Source organism: Heteronotia binoei, chromosome 5 (genome assembly GCF_032191835.1).
Source record: "Heteronotia binoei isolate CCM8104 ecotype False Entrance Well chromosome 5, APGP_CSIRO_Hbin_v1, whole genome shotgun sequence".
Classification (NCBI taxonomy): Eukaryota; Metazoa; Chordata; class Lepidosauria; order Squamata; family Gekkonidae; genus Heteronotia; species Heteronotia binoei.
In genome coordinates, this window is record NC_083227.1 from 23,856,520 (window position 1) to 23,874,469 (window position 17,950).

At 46.2% G+C, this 17,950-nt stretch overlaps 1 protein-coding gene across 2 annotated transcripts in view; it reads left to right on the top strand.

Annotated features, from left to right (window-relative positions):
* Positions 1-17,950, top strand: part of LOC132571165 (zinc finger protein ZFP2-like) — a 475,317-nt gene that overhangs the window by 11,922 nt on the left and 445,445 nt on the right. The window contains exons 1-2 of one of the 2 annotated variants that reach the window (XM_060237849.1): positions 6,576-6,658; positions 9,095-9,896. In XM_060237849.1, the coding sequence (XP_060093832.1) occupies positions 9,174-9,896 (723 nt within the window). In that variant the 5' untranslated portion in view covers positions 6,576-6,658; positions 9,095-9,173. Of the gene's footprint in view, positions 1-6,575; positions 6,659-9,094; positions 9,897-17,950 lie in introns of those variants that run through there. The other variant, XM_060237850.1, reaches the window with a different exon arrangement.

The window sequence follows — 17,950 nt, forward strand, 5'->3', positions numbered from 1 at the left end:
AGTTGATGGCAGAGTGGGGAATTGAACCTGGGTTTCCCAGTTCCTAGTCAGAGGCTCTAACCACTACCCTATGCAGATAGGTCAAGGACGTTCTTCATCCCCCCTGCTCCATTTTGTAAAAGGGCATATTTTCCATCCTCACTGTCTATGCTTCTTCCCTCTTCTGGGGTTCTTGTGAACATAAGAACATAAGAGAAGCCATGTTGGATCAGGCCAACGGCCCATCAAGTCCAACACTCTGTGTCACACAGTGGCAAAAAATGTTATATACACACATACACTGTGGCTAATAGCCACTGATGGACCTGTGCTCCATATTTTTATCTAAACCCCTCTTGAAGGTGGCTATACTTGTGGCCGCCACCACCTCCTGTGGCAGTGAATTCCACATGTTAATCACCCTTTGGGTGAAGAAGTACTTCCTTTTATCCGTCTTAACCTGTCTGCTCAGCAATTTCATCGAATGCCCACGAGTTCTTGTATTGTGAGAAAGGGAGAAAAGTACTTCTTTCTCTACTTTCTCCATTCCATGCATTATCTTGTAAACCTCTATCATGTCACCCCGCAGTCGACGTTTCTCCAAGCTAAAGAGTCCCAAGCGTTTCAACCTTTCTTCATAGGGAAAGTGCTCCAGCCCTTTAATCATTCTAGTTGCCCTTCTCTGCACCTTCTCTAAAGCTATAATATCCTTTTTGAGGTGCGGCGACCAGAACTGCACACAGTACTCCAAATGAGACCGCACCATCGATTTATACAGGGGCATTATGATACTGGCTGATTTGTTTTCAATTCCCTTCCTAATAATTCCCAGCATGGCATTGGCCTTTTTTATTGCAAACGCACACTGTCTTGACACTTTCAGTGAGTTATCTATCATGACCCCAAGATCTCTCTCTTGATCAGTCTCTGCCAGTTCACACCCCATCAACTTGTATTTGTAGCTGGGATTCTTAGCCCCAATGTGCATTACTTTGCACTTGGCCACATTGAACCGCATCTGCCACGTTGACGCCCACTCACCCAGCCTCAACAGATCCCTTTGGAGTTCCTCACAATCCTCTCTGGTTCTCACCACCCTGAACAATTTAGTGTCATCCGCAAACTTGGCCACTTCACTGCTCACTCCGAACTCTAAATCATTTATGAACAAGTTAAAAAGCATGGGACCCAGTACCGAGCCCTGCGGCACCCCACTGCTTACCGTCCTCCACTGCGAAGACTGCCCATTTATACTCACTCTCTGCTTCCTATTACTCAGCCAGTTTTTGATCCACAAGAGGACCTGTCCTTTTACTCCATGATTCTCAAGCTTTCTAAGGAGCCTTTGATGAGGAACTTTATCAAAAGCTTTCTGGAAGTCAAGGTAAACAACATCTATCGGGTCTCCTTTGTCCACATGTTTGTTCACCCCCTCAAAGAAATGCAACAGGTTAGTGAGGCAAGATCTTCCCTTGCAGAACCCATGCTGAGTCTTCCTCAATAACCCGTGTTCATCAATGTGCCTACTCATTCTGTCCTTGATAATGGTTTCTACCAACTTTCCCGGTATTGAAGTCAGACTGACTGGCCTGTAGTTTCCCGGATCTCCTCTGGAACCTTTTTTAAAGATGGGGGTGACATTTGCTACCTTCCAGTCCTCAGGAATGGAGGCAGATTTCAATGAAAGATTACAGATTTTTGTTAGAAGATCCACAAGTTCAACTTTGAGTTCCTTCAGAACTCTCGGATGTATGCCATCCGGACCCGGTGACTTATTAGTTTTTAATTTGTCTATCAGTTGTAGGACCTCCTCATTTGTCACCTCAATCTGACTCAGGTCTTTCAACACCCCTTCCAAAATTAGTGGTTCTGGGGCGGGCAAAAAGTTCTCGTCTTCTACAGTGAAGACGGAGGCAAAAAATTCATTTAGCTTTTCAGCCATTTCCCTATCCTCCTTCAGTAGTCCTTTTACCCCATGGTCATCCAAGGGCCCCACTGCCTCCCTGGCTGGTTTCCTACTTCTAATATATTTGAAGAAAGTTTTATTGTTGGTCTTTATGTTTTTTGCAATATGCTCCTCATAGTCCCTTTTTGCCTGCCTGATCACAGTCTTGCATTTGATTTGCCACAGCCTGTGTTCCCTTTTACTAATCTCACTTGGACTGGTTTTCCACCGCTTAAAGGAGTCCTTCTTACCTTTTACAGCTTCCATTACTTTATTTGTTAACCACGCAGGCCTTTTCTTATGCCTGTTTGTGCCTTTCCTAACTTGTGGTATGTATTTTATCTGAGCTTCTAGGATTATAGTTTTAAATAGCGTCCAAGCTTTCTCAAGGGTTTTGACCGTATGTACCTTTCCTTTCAGTTTCTTCCTCACATGCCTCCTCATCTCAGTGTATTTACCCCTTTTAAAGTTAAACGTGGTTGTGGTGGTCTTTTTGGACAACTCCCTATTTATACAAACGGTGAAATCAATAACATTATGGTCACTGCTCCCAAGCGGCGCAATCACTTTTACATCTCTCACCAAGTCTTGGGCATTACTTAGGACCAAATCCAGGATCGCCCCACCCCTGGTAGGTTCTGAGACCATCTGCTCCATAGCACAGTCATTGAGAGCATCAAGAAACTCAATCTCTTTCTCTCGACCAGAACACATATTGACCCAATCAATCTGCGGGTAGTTAAAATCACCTATTACAACACAGTTTTTACGTTTAGCCGCTATCTTTAAGCCTTCCATCATATTATAATCGTCCTCTCTCTTTTGATTTGGTGGGCGATAACAAACTCCCATAGTTAAATTTCCTTTTGGGCCCTCTATTTCAACCCAAAGCATTTCTAAAAGTGAATCTAATTCTCTGATCTCAGCCTTACTGGACCGTATATCCTCTCTGACATACAGAGCCACCCCACCTCCAACCCTTCCCTCCCTATCCTTCCGATATAGCTTATATCCAGGAATCACCGTGTCCCACTGATTCTCCTCATTCCACCAAGTTTCTGAAATTCCCACAATGTCTATGTTTTCTCCCAGCACTAAAGTAAGTGTGAGTGAAGCTTTGGTCCCATTGCAAATCAGAGAGGGACGTTCTAGAGCTCATCTAGGCCAGGGGGTTCCAATTCCTGTCATTCACGGAATTGCAACTCCCAGGATCATTTTGAGGCTGGAGGCCCATTTTGAGACTCTGATATTTGTTTTCTGATTATTTTGATCATGGATAGATGAACACACAGACAAATTGTTTTATTATAGGTGAAGATGGGTAGCTTTCAGTGTTCCCTCTAAGCTGAGTTAGTGTTAGCTAGCTCACAGTTTTTTAGCCTCCAGCTCACCCATTTTGTCTTAGCTCAGGAAGGATGGCCCCAGAGCACACTAATTGATGCAGGAGCTCACAACTTTAATGCCAGTAACTCACAAAGTAGAATTTTTGCTCACAAGATTCTGCAGCTTAGAGGGAGCATTGGTAGCCGTGTTGGTCTGTCTGTAGCAGTAGAAAAGAGTAAGAGTCCAGTAGTACCTTAAAGACCAAGGAAATTTGTGGTAGGGCATGAGCGTTCATGATTCAGATGCAGCTAGAATGTGTGTCCATCTGTCCTATATATTGGAAAGTGGAGTGATTTCAGATGCCAAATGGCAATATCAAATGATCAAATATCCAAACCTCTGAACCTACATAGAATCATAGAGTTGGAAGGGACCTCCAGGGTCATCTAGTCCAACCCCCTGAACAATGCAGGAAACTCACAAACACCTCTCCCTAATTCACAGGCTCTTCATCCTCCCCCTAAATTTACAGTGTGAATCCAAATTAAAAGGGGCGGGGGGGGGGGGGAGAGAACCACCTAATAAAAAAGGGTTTGTGTTTTTTTTAATTATTTTTTTGAATTACCGAATAAGCAAAAAAAAAATGCAATCATACAGCAAAGACAGCAAATGAGAAGACAATTCAAACAACAAACTGCCTCGGCAGGTATAGAATTACAAAGGCAGAAATAAATGCAATGAAACCAAGCTGATATCTAGATCAATCACCACAGTGGACTCTCTGGGTTTTGTTTTTAAGAAAAGGAAGGAGGGCAAGCAGGAAGGAAGGACCTTGCAAAAATTGCAGAATAATCAGAAAGGGGGAAAGTCATCAGGAAAGGGAAACAAAAGGGAGAAGTAGCCAGAAAGAGGGAGACAATCAGGGCTTTTCTTTTTAGCAGGAACATACAGGAACGCAGTTCCTGGCTCAGCATAAGAAGGTGTGACCTAATATACAAATATGTTCATGATGGGCTTTTTCCACAAAAAAAACCCTATGTGAAACAATGGCGACATCAAAGGTGTGGCTTGGTATGCAAATGAGTTCCCGCTGGACTTTTACTACCAAAAAAGCCCAGGAGACAATTATTTGCAGAAGTGTGTACTGGAGAAACATTGACCTTCTTTTGCGAAGTGTAAACCTTAAAAAGGCTTAAAAGGAGGGAAAAGCCAAGTCATTTGTTGGACTAGGACTTCCTTGTAGGATCTTGGCTGCTAATATGAGGCTGCTTGGCAGCCCCAAAAAATCCTTCATGCCTCCCTTCAAGTTCTCCCTGTTCTTGTGGAGACTTGGGGGCTTTCCTAAGCATTGGGTGAATCTGATTTCATTACTTTTCAGGGCTTATTTTTTTTTTACTCCCATTTGTTCCAGCCTGCTTTGTCTCTGGCTAAGCATGAACAGAATACTTTCCTTGCCAGCCCTATGAAGAAAGGTTAAAACGCTTGGGGCTCTTTAGCTTGGAGAAACGTCAGCTGTGGGATGACATGATAAAACTTTACAAGATTATGCACGGGATGGGGAAAGTTGAGAAAGAAGTACTTTTCTCCCTTTCTCACAATACAAGAACTCGTGGGCACTCCATGCTGAGCAGTCAGGTTAGAAGTGATAAAATGAAGTACTTCTTCACCCAAAGGATGATTAACACGTGGAATTCACTGCCACAGGAGGTGGTGGTGGCTACAAGCACAGATAGCTTCAAGAGGGGATTGAATAAGCATATGGAGCAGAGGTCCAGCAGTGGCTATCAGGGCCAGCCCTCCCGCTAGGCAAACTAGGTATTTGTCTAGGGCGCTGGGCTGGGGAGGGCACCAAATTGGAGCCTCCTGGCCCAGCGCCATAGGCAAATGCACAAATTTTGCCCTGCAAGGGCTGCTAACACACAGCCTCTTTATCGCTCCCTGAGATATTGCTCCTCGGATGCTCAGAGAGTGATACAGAGACTGCGCTCTGGCCAGAAGCCCTCCCCACCCCTCTCTGATGATTCTGATAATCAGAGAGGGGCTTGGAGGACTTCTGGCTGGCGTGTAGTTTCTGTATTGTATTGTATTGGGCGGGGGGGGGCATGCAGGGGGCGATGGGTGGCTGGTCTGCCAGGGGCGCAGCGCAACCTAAGGCCGGCCCTGGTGGCTATTAACTACAGCCTATTAACTATAGCCAGTTGTTGGAACTCTCTGCCTGGGGCAGTGATGCTCTGGCTCTCAGAGAGCCAGTTTGGTGTAGTGGTTAAGTGTGCGAACTCTTATCTGGGAGAACCGGGTTTGATTCCCCACTCCTCCACTTGCAGCTGCTGGAATGGCCTTGGGTCAGCCATAGCTCTGACAGAGGTTGTCCTTGAAAGGGCAGCTGCTGTGAGAGCCCTCTCAGCCCCACCAACCTCACAGGGTGTCTGTTGTGGGGGAGGAAGGTAAAGGAGTTTGTGAGCTGCTCTGAGACTCTTCCGAGTGGAGGGCGGGATATAAATCCAATATCTTCTTCTTCTTCTTGGTGTTTGGGGGGGAGGACACAGTGGGAGGGCTTCTAGCCCCACTGGTGGACCTCCTGATGGCGCTTGTTTTTTTTGGCCACTGTGTGACACAGAGTGTTAGACTGGATGGGCCATTGGCATGATCCAACATGGCTTCTCTTATGTTCTTAGCCCCACCAAGCAACCCTTTGTTTGTTTGTTGTTGTCGTTGGCTTTTGGCTGTCTAGTCGGCCAGTGGCCCCGCAGTGTTCTCAGGGCCAAGAGACGTTCAGAACAGCTTCCGACACATTTAAACTCCGGGATTGGGTGGACATCTTCGGGCCAAGAGATGTGGCTCAGAGGAACCTTTTACCTAGCAAGTGGCGCAGAGTGTTAAAGCTGCAGTACTGCAGTCCTAAACTCTGCTCACGACCTGAGTTCGATCCCAGCGGAAGCTGGTCAGGTAGCCGGCTCGAGGTTGACTCAGCCTTCCATCCTTCCGAGGTCGGTCAAATGAGTCCCCAGCTTGCTGGGGGGGAAAGCGTAGATCACTGCGGAAGGCAATGGCAAACCACCCCGTTAAAAGTCTGCCGTGAAAACATTGTGATGCGACGTCACCCCAGAGTCGGAAACGACTGGTGCTTGTACAGGGGACTGCCTTTACCTTTTATAAGCTTTCGTGCATGCAGGAAATTTGCATGACAAGAAGCTTCAGACCAAAACGGTTTGAACCTGTCCGAGAAAAAGGAGGAGGAGGTCCTGGAGGCTTCTTTGCCTGAGAGGGGCTTGAGAGGGTTAAAGCGATAGAGCGGCGCTTCCTAGAGAGCCAGCAGAAGCCCCCCACTTCCGTCTTTGGGGACCGGCTGCGTTTGCCAGGGAGCTGGAGGACCGAGGCTGGAGCTGGACTGGGGAGGGGAAGGCTGGAAGGGTAAAGATCTTTGGGGTGGCGAAGGGGAAAGGGAGGAAGTGGGTCCCCCAGGCTGGGCAGCCCCGCGAGGGGATCTCTGTGGGTCTGGCGAGCAGAGCAGGTCCAGGGAGGAGGTCAGGCGGGCCCCGTCTTTGCTCCCCGGGAAGGCTGCCAGCTCCGAACCCCACCCTCTGAACTAGCTTGGATTTGCATCCAGAAGCCAGGAGGGGATCCGGTTTCTCTCCAGGCGGGGGACAGATTCCCTTCCTGGTCAAGGCAGAAGAGCCGGGGAGGTTGGAGTTTCTCCCGGGCACTTGGCAACCCCAGTGGGAAGGGCGTGTGGGCTCCAAGGCAGAGTCTTGTAAGGCTGCAGAGGGCTTTGCATTGGGGGAGGGGGGATAGTGCTGGCCCCACGGAGAGACTCCCCCCAGTTGTCTGAGAAAAAGGAGGAGGAGGGTACCTGCTCTCTCTGGGTCTTTCATGACTGAGCTTCTTGGGGCTAAAAGCAGATTGAATCCCCTGTGGTGTCTCTGAAGCAAAATGTAGCCCTGGTGGGGCAGATTTCAGCATCTGCCTTCTAAAAGAAGAGGCAGAACTGGTGTGGCATCAGGTGGGATTCTTGTGGGGCCATCAAGGGATCTCCCACTCTAATCCATTAATGTCTCCTGATTTGTAGGTTTTTTTCCCTACTCCCCCCTCTTTGAGCAGGGAGTTCAGGAGAGTCCTAAACAGAGAACTTGGGTGTGGAGGGAGCTAAGAAATTCCTTTTCTTCAGGGCTTTTTTGGTAGAAAAAGCCTAGCAGGCACTCATTTGCTTGTTACGCTACACCCCCAGGTGTCACCATTGTTTCACACAGGGCTTTTTTTGTAGAAAAAGCCCAGCAGGAACTAATTTGCATATTAAGCCACACCCCCTGATGCCCAGCCAGCCAGAACTGTGTTCCTGCTAAAAAAAAAAAAAAAAAAGGTCCTGCTTTTCTTCATGTTCCTCAAAGCAAGAGGTCAGATACCTTAACTGGAGTGAATGGAGGAGGCTCTTTTCGGGGAAGGAGAGAAATTCTTAAGATGACTGTAGTCTCTTAGGCAGAGTGTGCCTATTCCTGCCGAAGTCTTCTGCCTGAATGTCGTTTCTTTTGCAACCTAAGAAAGAACTTCTAAGGTGAATGTTTTCATTAAGAAGGGATCCTGGCTTGATTTTCATGTTGGTTGATAGATAACTAGTTGTTTATAAAACTATCATTTTTATTTTATAATCTGCCCTGGGAGCCAGTTTGGTGTAGTGTTTAAGTGTGCGGACTCTTATCTGGGAGAACCGGGTTTGATTCCCCACTCTCCCATTTGGACCTGCTGGAATGGCCTTGGGTCTGCCATAGCTCTCACAAAGCTGTCTTTGAAAGGGCAGCTGCTGTGAGAGCCCTTTCAACCCCACCCACCTCATGGGGTTTCTGTTGTGAGGGAGGAAGATAAAGGAAATTGTGAGCCGCTCTGAGACTCTGAAATTTGGAGAGGAGGGCAAGATATAAATCCAATATCGTCATCATCATTATCAAGAAGACGTGGTTTGAAATGAATAAGATAGGTCAGTGGGCCAAAGATGAGGGTGAGAGTAAGGCAGCTTCGAGGAACACCTTTTGGAAAGTGTTTGCTAACATGGCAGTTTCACAGCTCTTCCAGTGAATGATGTAAGCATATTGGGGAGGCTAGCTGGTAGAGTTTTCAGAGTAGCCATTAAAATAAATCTTAAGCATTTAAATGAGGTTTTTTTAGTTTATCCATTTATTGTCATTGTAGATACATGAAAGTGATGCAGTTTTGTATATGGGCTGTGACAGGGCCGGCTCTTCCACTATGCAAACTAGGTGCTTGCCTAGGGCGCCAGCCCTGGAGGTATGCCAAATTGGGCACCCCCACCTTTTGTTTAAAAAAAATCCTTCCCCTCACTCCCCGAATCGCTGCTTCCTGCCTTGCCTTGCTGCCACTTCTCCCTGCCTCCCCCTCCTGATTGCTGTCTTCCCCTCATCGCCGCCACTTCTCCCTGCCTCCTTCCCCTCCCTCCCTGCCCCTATTGCTGCTTCTCCCCCCCCCCCGTTGCCACCGCTTCTCCCCACCTCCTTCCCCACTCCAATCGCTGCTTCTTTCCCCCATTGCCACTGCTTCTCCCTGCCTCCCTCCTCACCCTCATTGCTGTCTTCCCCCCCATTGCCTTGCCACCACCTCTCCCTGCCTCCTTCCCCACTCCGATCGCTGCCATCTTCCCCTTTGCCACCGCTTCTCCCTGCCACTGGGCTGTGAAAGGGCAGCAGAAAGAGTGGGGATGGGAGGCGGGGCAGCAGGTGGCAAGGCTGCCTGGGGGATTGCAGGCCCTAGGGCTGGCTCTGGGTTGTGAGTATGGGGAGAAAATCAGAAGGAACCACCCCATCAGTAGTTCAGTATATCTCTTCTTTCTCATTTCTCCAGGGAGAAGTCCAGTCTGGAAAACAATAATATAAATTTCAGTTCTGCAGTGCCATTTCTGAGAGATCATTCTGAGTTGAAAATGGAGGAGAAAGGACTCACTTGCCCCAACTCAGGGGAGTTATCAGAGTGGGTAGGAAAAACCCCTCAAGTCCTTCAGGCCGGGAGTATGAAGGGAATTCTGGAAAGGAGACCAGGAAGTCTGATGAGTCCGCAGAGAGTGGAGGGTTCCCTTTCCCTGGAGTTGTGGGAAGCCCAGTGGAAGGAGTTCCTCAGGACAGTGGACAGCCTTCACTCTCCATGGGGAATCCCCCCCTTGCCAGAGAAACCTTCACCTTGGGAAGATGCCAAGGCCTTTCTGGCCTCCTTTGAACAAGTGGCCGAAGCTTGTCAGTGGCCAAAGGAGGAGTGGGTGACCCGACTCCTGCCAGCCCTCAGTGGAGAAGCTAAGTGGGCCTTTAATCGTCTGGATGTCCCAGATAGAGAGGATTATGGGAAAGTGAAGGCAGCCATCTTGCGAGAGGGTGTCCTGAGCCAGGAGAAGCAGCGTCAGCAGTTCCGGGGTTTCTGCTACCAGGAGGCTGAGGGGCCACGAGGAGCTTACAGACGACTACAGGAAATGTGCCGTGGGTGGCTGAGAGTGGAGACTCACAGCAAGGAGCAGATCCTGGAGTTCTTGATCCTGGAGCAATTGCTGAACGTGCTGCCCTCAGAGATCCAGAGCCAGGTGAGGGAAAGCGGCCCTGAGAGCTGCTTCCAGGCAGTGGCCCTGGCTGAGGAATTCCTCTTCAGGAAGGAGAAGCAGGTGAGACCCTTCTGCTCTGTGGGTCCTGAGTGCGGAGGGCCTGGGGTAGAGCTGGGACTATATCTCTGTCCATATAAGGGGGAAGATGGGGGAAACCAGGGTGCAATGGAAAGGTTGGTTGCAGCATTTCCCTAGAAACTGAATCCTGAGTTTTTAGGTGGGGAGGAATTTGGTCTCAGACTGGGAACTGGTGGATGGTTGATGGGTTAAAACAGGACATAAGAATAAGCCATGTTGGATCATCCAGGCCCATCCAGTCCAACACTCTGTGTCACACAGTGGCCAAAAAAACAGGTGCATTTAGGAGGTCCACTAGTGGGGCCAGGACACTAGAAGCCCTCCCACTGTTGCCTCCCCCAAAGCACCAAGAATTCAGAGCATCACTGCCCCCCCAGAGAGTTCCATCAATATGCTGTGGACATTAAAGAGGGAAAGAGAAAGCTTAATAAATTAAGAACCCAGAAGGTTAAATGACTCCAAATTCAAGATAAATATATTTATTTCATTCAGTTTATATCCTGTCCTACCCCACAAGTGGGCTCAGGGCAGCTCACAATGAGGACAGCAATGGTTCCACCATAGCAGGCACCCTCCTATTTTTCTTTCTTTTGTCCTCCATCTTTATTTCGGTCCTCTCTTCACCTGCCTGTGAATTTGTGCTGCAGTCCAGAGCACAGTAGCAAGGAAATGTCTGATGCCATCTGAAGTAAAGTAGCTGGTTTTTTTGGTCTTTTGTTTTTGACTTGTTTTTACTGACTGTACGTTGCCTAGCCTTACAGTGTAGGGAATAGATGATTTATACACTGAATATTTAAATAAATAATACATAAAAACATCAAATCTTGTTGTCTAAGTCTATTAGTTAAAGTAACCCCTGATGGCAGTTTAACAATTCCTGAGTACAGTGCATGGACACTGTGCGTACAACATAAACCCACACCACACACATATTTCAAATATACAATATTGGTATGGATATATATTGATATAAGAGTATGCATGTTATAAAAAAATACATGATTTTTTTTACAAAATAGTGTAAAAACAATTACATGGCTAACTGCAGCTACAATAGATTCAGTATAAGGCAGGGGAGGGACGGTGGCTCAGTGGTAGAGCATCTGCTTGGGAAGCAGAAGGTCCCAGGTTCAATCCCTGGCATCTCCAAAAAAGGGTCCAGGCAAACAGGTGTGAAAAACCTCCGCTTGAGACCCTGGAGAGCCGCTGCCAGTCTGAGAAGACAATACTGACTTTGATGGACCGTGGGTCTGATTCAGTATAAGGCAGCTTCATATGTTTCATATGTTTATATAACCAAATGGCCTTTTAAAGTGGTCAAGCATAGTTACTACACATTCGCTCCAGACACAGCAAATAACATTGCAATAACTAGTGAATATAGGACCAAGTTGAGATTGTGTTCTAATCAGTGTCCACGACTCAAGACAGAGATGTACTTAAGAAGCCTCATTTGAAATCACTTTCTGCTCTAGTCAGGTACATGGCTGTTGAGTGGTAATTCAATTGTGTACCTTGCTATTCTGGACCAAAGAAAATCAATTCTAAGCGCAGTATGAAGCCGAAGTAAAATAGCAGTGCACGGTGTCTATACACTATTATGTTACTTTAGCTCCATACTCAGAATTCCTTTTCTTCCTACCAGAATAGGAAGGTGCACAGTGGAATTACTACTCAAGATACATGGACCTAGCCGTGACCTGGATAGCCCAGGCAAGCCCAATCTTGTCCGATCTCAGAAGCTATCAGGTCCAGCCCTGCCTGGTGTTTGGATGGGAGACCTCCAAGGAATGCCGGGGTTGTGATGAAGAGGCAGGTGATGGCAAAGCACCTCTGAACATCAGTTGCCTTGAAAACCCTAGGGGGGTCGTTGTAAGTCAGCTTGACTTGATGGCAAAAATAGAAGGTACATGTTCTGCCAGACATTTGGTTTAGGACAGCGACGGTTTTCCATCTGACTGGCATTCCTGCCTCCCCCCGCAGCCCCCTATAAGGCTATGGCGGATTCTGGCAGTTTTATCACCATCTTTGGGTTATAGACTATGCCGGTTGTACTAATGTAAATTTTAAAAGGTAAAGGTAGCCCTCTGTGCAAGCACCAGTCGTTGCCGACTCTGGGGTGACATCGCATCACGACGCTTTCATGGCAGACTTTTTACAGGGTGGTTTGCCATTGCCTTCCCCAGTCATCTACACTTTCCCCCCCAGCAAGCTGGATACTCATTTTACTGACCTCAGAAGGATGGAAGGCTGAGTTAACCTTGAGCTGGCTACCTGAACCCAGCTTCCACCAAACCCAGCTTGGACTGCAGTACTGCAGCTTTACCACTCTGCGCCACAGGGCTCTAATGTAAATTTAGGTATTCAATTATTTTAAGTATGAGTTTATAGTATGTAAATGTTTTAATGATATACACTGCCCTGAGCCCTATTCTATAGGGGAGGGTGGTTTAGAAATCCAATTAAATAAATGTGTTATTATATAATTGTTATATATTTATGTCCTCTATTCAGCTGATTTAATCATGTGCCCCTGAATTTGGATTCATTTAACCTTCTAGGTTCCTGCATTGATGGGGCCAGCCTCCCCCCTGAAAGAGCAGGTCTTGGGATTCTGGGTGCTCGAAATTCCCTCCCCCATTCCTCTCCACATGTGTGGCTTGGAGAGTCCTGAAGACCTCCTGCCTTTCAGTTCAGCGGCTGCCATTATGTCTTGGGCCTTCTTGGTGGTGGTGCCTTCTTCATGGATTTCACTTCTCTAGCACTATTTTTCATTGTGGTGCTCCGACCTTTTAATGTTCCTTAAGGAAATTCTGTCCTGCTTTCTGCATATTATGTACTGATAAATCAGGCATAATCAGGGTGGTTTTATTGCTCTGCCCTGAAAGTTTTTGTCGCGCTGCCCTGAAAGGGTCTCTCTGTCTCTGCTTCTGTAGGTGCCCTTGGAGGAGGGAGCTGGGAATGTCTCCAAGGCAGGCCGGGATCTGTCTGAAAGTGAGAAGAGGCATCCCTCCATGAACATAAAACAAGAGGTGGATGGAGAGGCTGACCCGCAGGGTAAGCAGGGACGGCGACCTTTTGGGGCCTGAGAATGGGAAGTCTTGGAAGCGTCTTCAGGGGCTGAGCCCAGCAGTGGCTCCTTTCAAGGGCTGCTTCTCTGTCCTTTGATTCCCCAAAGCAGGGGTCTCCAACCTCTGGCCGTGGTCCAGTCCCGTGGCCTGTTAGCAACCGGGCCGTGACTTGTATAATTATTTCATTTTATATTACAATGCAACAATAATAATAAGAAGACATTGGATTTATATCCTACCCTCCACTTCAAATTTCAGAGTCTCAGAGCAGCTCACAATCTCCTTTACCTTCCTCCCACAACAGACACCATGTGAGGTGGGTGGGGCTGAGGGGGCTCTCACAGCAGTTGCCCTTTCAAGGACATCTCTGCGAGAGCTATGGCTGACCCAGGGTCATTCCAGCAGCTGCAAATGGAGGAGTGAAGAATCTGCACACTTAACCACCACACCAAACTAACAGAAATAAAGTGCACAATTGTACCATCCCGAAACCATCACATACAACCGGTCCATGGAAAAATTGTCTTCCACAAAAACGGATCCCTGGTGCCAAAAAGGCTGGGGGACCACTGCCCCAAAGGACTTGATATGCTCAGCAGAGGGGTTGGTAATTAAAAAAGGGGTAAGCTAGATAAAGCTGAAGTCCCAGTGACTCTTTCTTACAGGGTCACCTTGAAGCTTTGGGGTTGTCCAAGTTCCTTGCCCTCTTCCCTTCCTGAAACCAGGGTGGTCTTTGTCAGATTGTTTTGTTTGTTTGACAAGGCTTTCCCTCTGTTTTTCAGAAGCTGAAAGCCAACTCATGCCCCTTGTTACACCTGTCACGAAACCCCCTGGATTTTATGATTCCGAAGAGAAGCCATTTATCTGCTCAGGAAGTGGAAAGCATTTATCTGATGGAAAAAAGGGTACTGTACATTTTCCAAAGCATAGTAGTATGAAGGCATCTAAATGCGTTCAATGTGGAAAGTATTTCAGATGCAAATCTCAGCTCCTTGTACACCAAAGGACTCACACAGGGGAGAAACCTTTTGAATGCTCAGAATGTGGAAAGAAATTCAGTGAAAGCGGCGCTCTTCAACAGCATCAAAAATTTCACACAAGGAAGAAACCTTTTGAATGCTCAGAATGTGGAAAGAGTTTCAACTGGAGTGCTAGTCTTCAGTGGCATCAAAGAATCCACACAGGAGAGAAACCTTTTGAATGTTCAGAATGTGGAAAGAGTTATAACTGGAGTAGCAGTCTTTGGAAGCATCAAAGAACTCACACAGGGGAGAAACCTTTTGAATGCTCAGAGTGTGGAAAGAAATTCAGTAGGGGTTTCCATCTTCGACGGCATCAAAGAATCCACACAGGAGAGAAACCTTTTGAATGCTCAGAATGTGGAAAGAAATTTGATCAGAGTGGCAATCTTCTACAGCATCAAAGAATCCACACAGGGGAGAAACCTTTTGAATGCTCAGAATGTGGAAAGAAATTCACCTGGAGAGTCAGTTTACAAAAGCATTTAAGGATCCACACTGAGAGAAAAACTTCAACAGCATCAAATAACCCACGCAGGGCATAAACCTTTTGAATGCTAAAAGTGTGGAAAGAAATTCAAAGTTGCCATTTTGTACAGCATCAAAGAATCCACATGGGAGAAACCTTTTGAAAGCTCAGAGTATGGAAAGTGCTTCAATCTAAGTGGCAACCTTCATCGGCATCAAAGAACCCAAACGGGTGGAAACGTTCTGCATGCTCAGAATGTGGAAGGAGCTTCATTCAGTGTAGCCATCTTTGACAGTATGTAAGAACCCACACAGCTGAGAAATCTTTTAAATGTGCAGAGTGCAGAAAGAAATACTGTCAGAGTGTGCAGTCTCCAACAGCACCAAGGAACACACATAGGTGAAAAACTTTCGACTGCTCACAATGTGGGAAAAGATTTGTCCCATCTTCAGTGGCATCAAAGAATCCATACAAGGAGTGGCCTCATGGCTGCTTAGTTTGTGACAAGAGTCCACACTGAAGTAAAACCATTAAAACTATTGAAAAAGCACTATATCTGAACAGAAACCTTCCTATAACCAAAGGACGGAAGGGAAGGTTCATATGGGAGAAATAGTACAGAGCTCAAAGGGAAGAGTAGGAGATGATTCAAGGCCACCTTTGGCTTCTTTAGACACTGAGTAATGTACATGAGAGAAACCTCATAAATGCTCAATACGCAGAAGAACTTGAGGCAGAGATCAGACCCTCATGTTCCTCTGAGAATCCACATGAGAGTTAAAACTTTCCATTTGATTTTTTTTTTTTTTGTGGAGGCTCCTTTTTGGATTGCCCAGATGTGGTGGGCTAAGGTGGCTGTGTGATTTTTCAGGGTCTCCCTAGTGGGATTAATTCAGATTTAGAGAAAAACTCAGTATGTTCAAAGGTGCTCCAAACAGCATACACCATCTTCAATTGGGTGGGTGTCCTTGGAGTTCGTAAGTGAATGTTTTGAAATGTGAATCCACCTTGATTTTCACAAATCGGTTAAGGAGGGAGAAGTCAAATGCCCTTTTCTGTGTTTTGTGGGGATTTGTACAGACTGGTGATGAGGAAATGTTTAAAAAATTAGTCCAGTGCAAGAAAGTTATGTGTTTTTAAAAGTTGCCTGTAAATGTGTAGAAAGAAATCGTCTTGCTCCAGCCAGGTCTCTTTCTCCTTGCCTGATCCCCAGTTGGGTCTGGGTTCCAGTCCACATTTGGCCAGTCACTAACATGCCTCACAGGATTGCTGTGAAGCAGGGGTAGAATTCTAGAAAGAGCTCCTTTGCATATTAGGCCATACACCCCTGATGTGGCCAATCCTCCGAGAGCTTACAAGCCCTTTTTTGTAAGCTCTAGGAGGATTGGCTACATCAGTGGTGTGTGGCCTGATATGCAAAGAAGCTCCTGCTAGAATTCCACCCCTGCTGTGAAGAACAAATAGTGTGCCTCTGGGGTGAGACCTTTCTTGCAAGAAATGTTTAATGGATTATTATTTATTATTTATCGTATTGAAGAGTTATACACAGAAAGTATGTCATAATATAAAATATGTAACCAAGTAGATATAATAGGCATGCAGACTGATTGGACAATCCCTCTAAATTCTAACATCTTGATTTTCAGTCCACTCAGTTGCAGCTAGGGAGAGTTCAAGAGCTCTGTCACATCTCCTTGGAAAGCACGACACTCACATACCTGTGACAGATGGAAAACAGTTTGGCAGGCCGCACCACAATCGCATTCAGGTTCTGGTATTCTGCCCCATTTAAGCAACAGGTCTGCATTACTGTCAAAGCCTGTTTGTATTCTATTAGCCATCTTCTATACTTCACATGGCAAGTCAAATCCTGACGGCCTCTTGTTGGTCTTGAACATATGAACATATGAAGCTGCCTTATACTGAATCAGACCCTTGGTCCATCAAAGTCAGTATTGTCTTCTCAGACTGGCAGCGGCTCTCCAGGGTCTCAAGCTGAGGTTTTTCACACCTATTTGCCTGGACCCTTTTTTGGAGATGCCAGGGATTGAACCTGGGGCCTTCTGCTTCCCAAGCAGATGTTCTACCACTGAGCCACTGTCCCTCCCTTTATCAGGTTGTGGATATTGGGTGGAACTGATTGCATCCATGTTCGCAACCAATCTTTCCCCTAGATGAAAATTTTATGATTGCGGGATTTGTGCAGATCTTATTGCTGGGTGTTGAGATCTCTGTCAGGATAGGCCTACATCAGTCAAGTCTTTCTGGATGGGCAACTCTCTGTTTTCAGTTATCTTTCTGCAGAAGCGGAGACACGTTTCAAAACAAGAACCAGTTACAAAGTTTTTTGGCTGACATCAATCCAAGCGTAACTCTTGCTGTGGCAAAATTTTTATCTATGGTTTTTTAATGACTTTTTCCCCCTTAATGGTAATTTTATTCTTTGTACTTAGTATTTCAAGTTGATTTGTTATGTTTCGTAAAACTGAACTGTATTATTCTGCGCTATTGGACTGTTGAATTTGTTTGCTTATGACCTTGTTGGTCTGTATGAAGTATAGAATAAATGGAAATGGTAACAGTTATCTTTCTGGATTCTCGAAGAAGAGCATCCTGTCTTCAGCGATGTGGGGAAGTGATGTGACACAATGTAGGTAGCCAGTAGCCGTATTCGGGCTTTTTTGTAGCAGGAACTCCTTTGCATATTAGGCCACACACACCCTGATGTAGCCAATTGTTAGGTCTACAACTCTCCATTTCATTAGGATTAGCATTTATTGTAAGACATGATAGTACCACTGGCAAAGCCAGTGACGGCATTAAGGGGGTCAGTGAATGCATATATATAGTGAAGGAGTTAATCATTACAATGTGTGCCTCTCTTTTTGGTGCAAGATAAGCTCAAAACTCCGAATTGCTACAATGCAGACATTGTCTGAGGGGTTTAGATAAAAATATGGAGCACAGGTCCATCAGTGGCTATTAGCCACAGTGTGTGTGTAGATATAAAAATTTTTGCCACTGTGTGACACAGAGTGTTGGACTGGATGGGCCGTTGGCCTGATCCAACATGGCTTCTCTTATGTCTCACAGTAAAATTCATTAGCACAACATTCTAACAGATAGGGATGACCTTGAGATACAGATACTGTTGGAAGGCCCACATACTTTCGTTTACCAGCAGCATAGCAGGTGTTTCAAAGCAGCACAGAGATAGAATACAGTATTAACATGGCAAGGGACTTGACACCAATCCTCCAAGAGCTTACAAGGCTCTTAGCGCAAGGCCTACTGTAAACTCCAGAAAGATTGGCTACATCAGGGGTGTGTGGCCTAATATGAAAAAGAGCTCCTGCTACAAAAAAGACCCTGGTACTTAATGGATTGTTATGTACTGAAAACTCTGGACTTAGCTACTAAAGAGGGCTTGGATTGGTTGTGTCTCAAATGTTATCTTTTTTGGGTTGATGTGGGAAT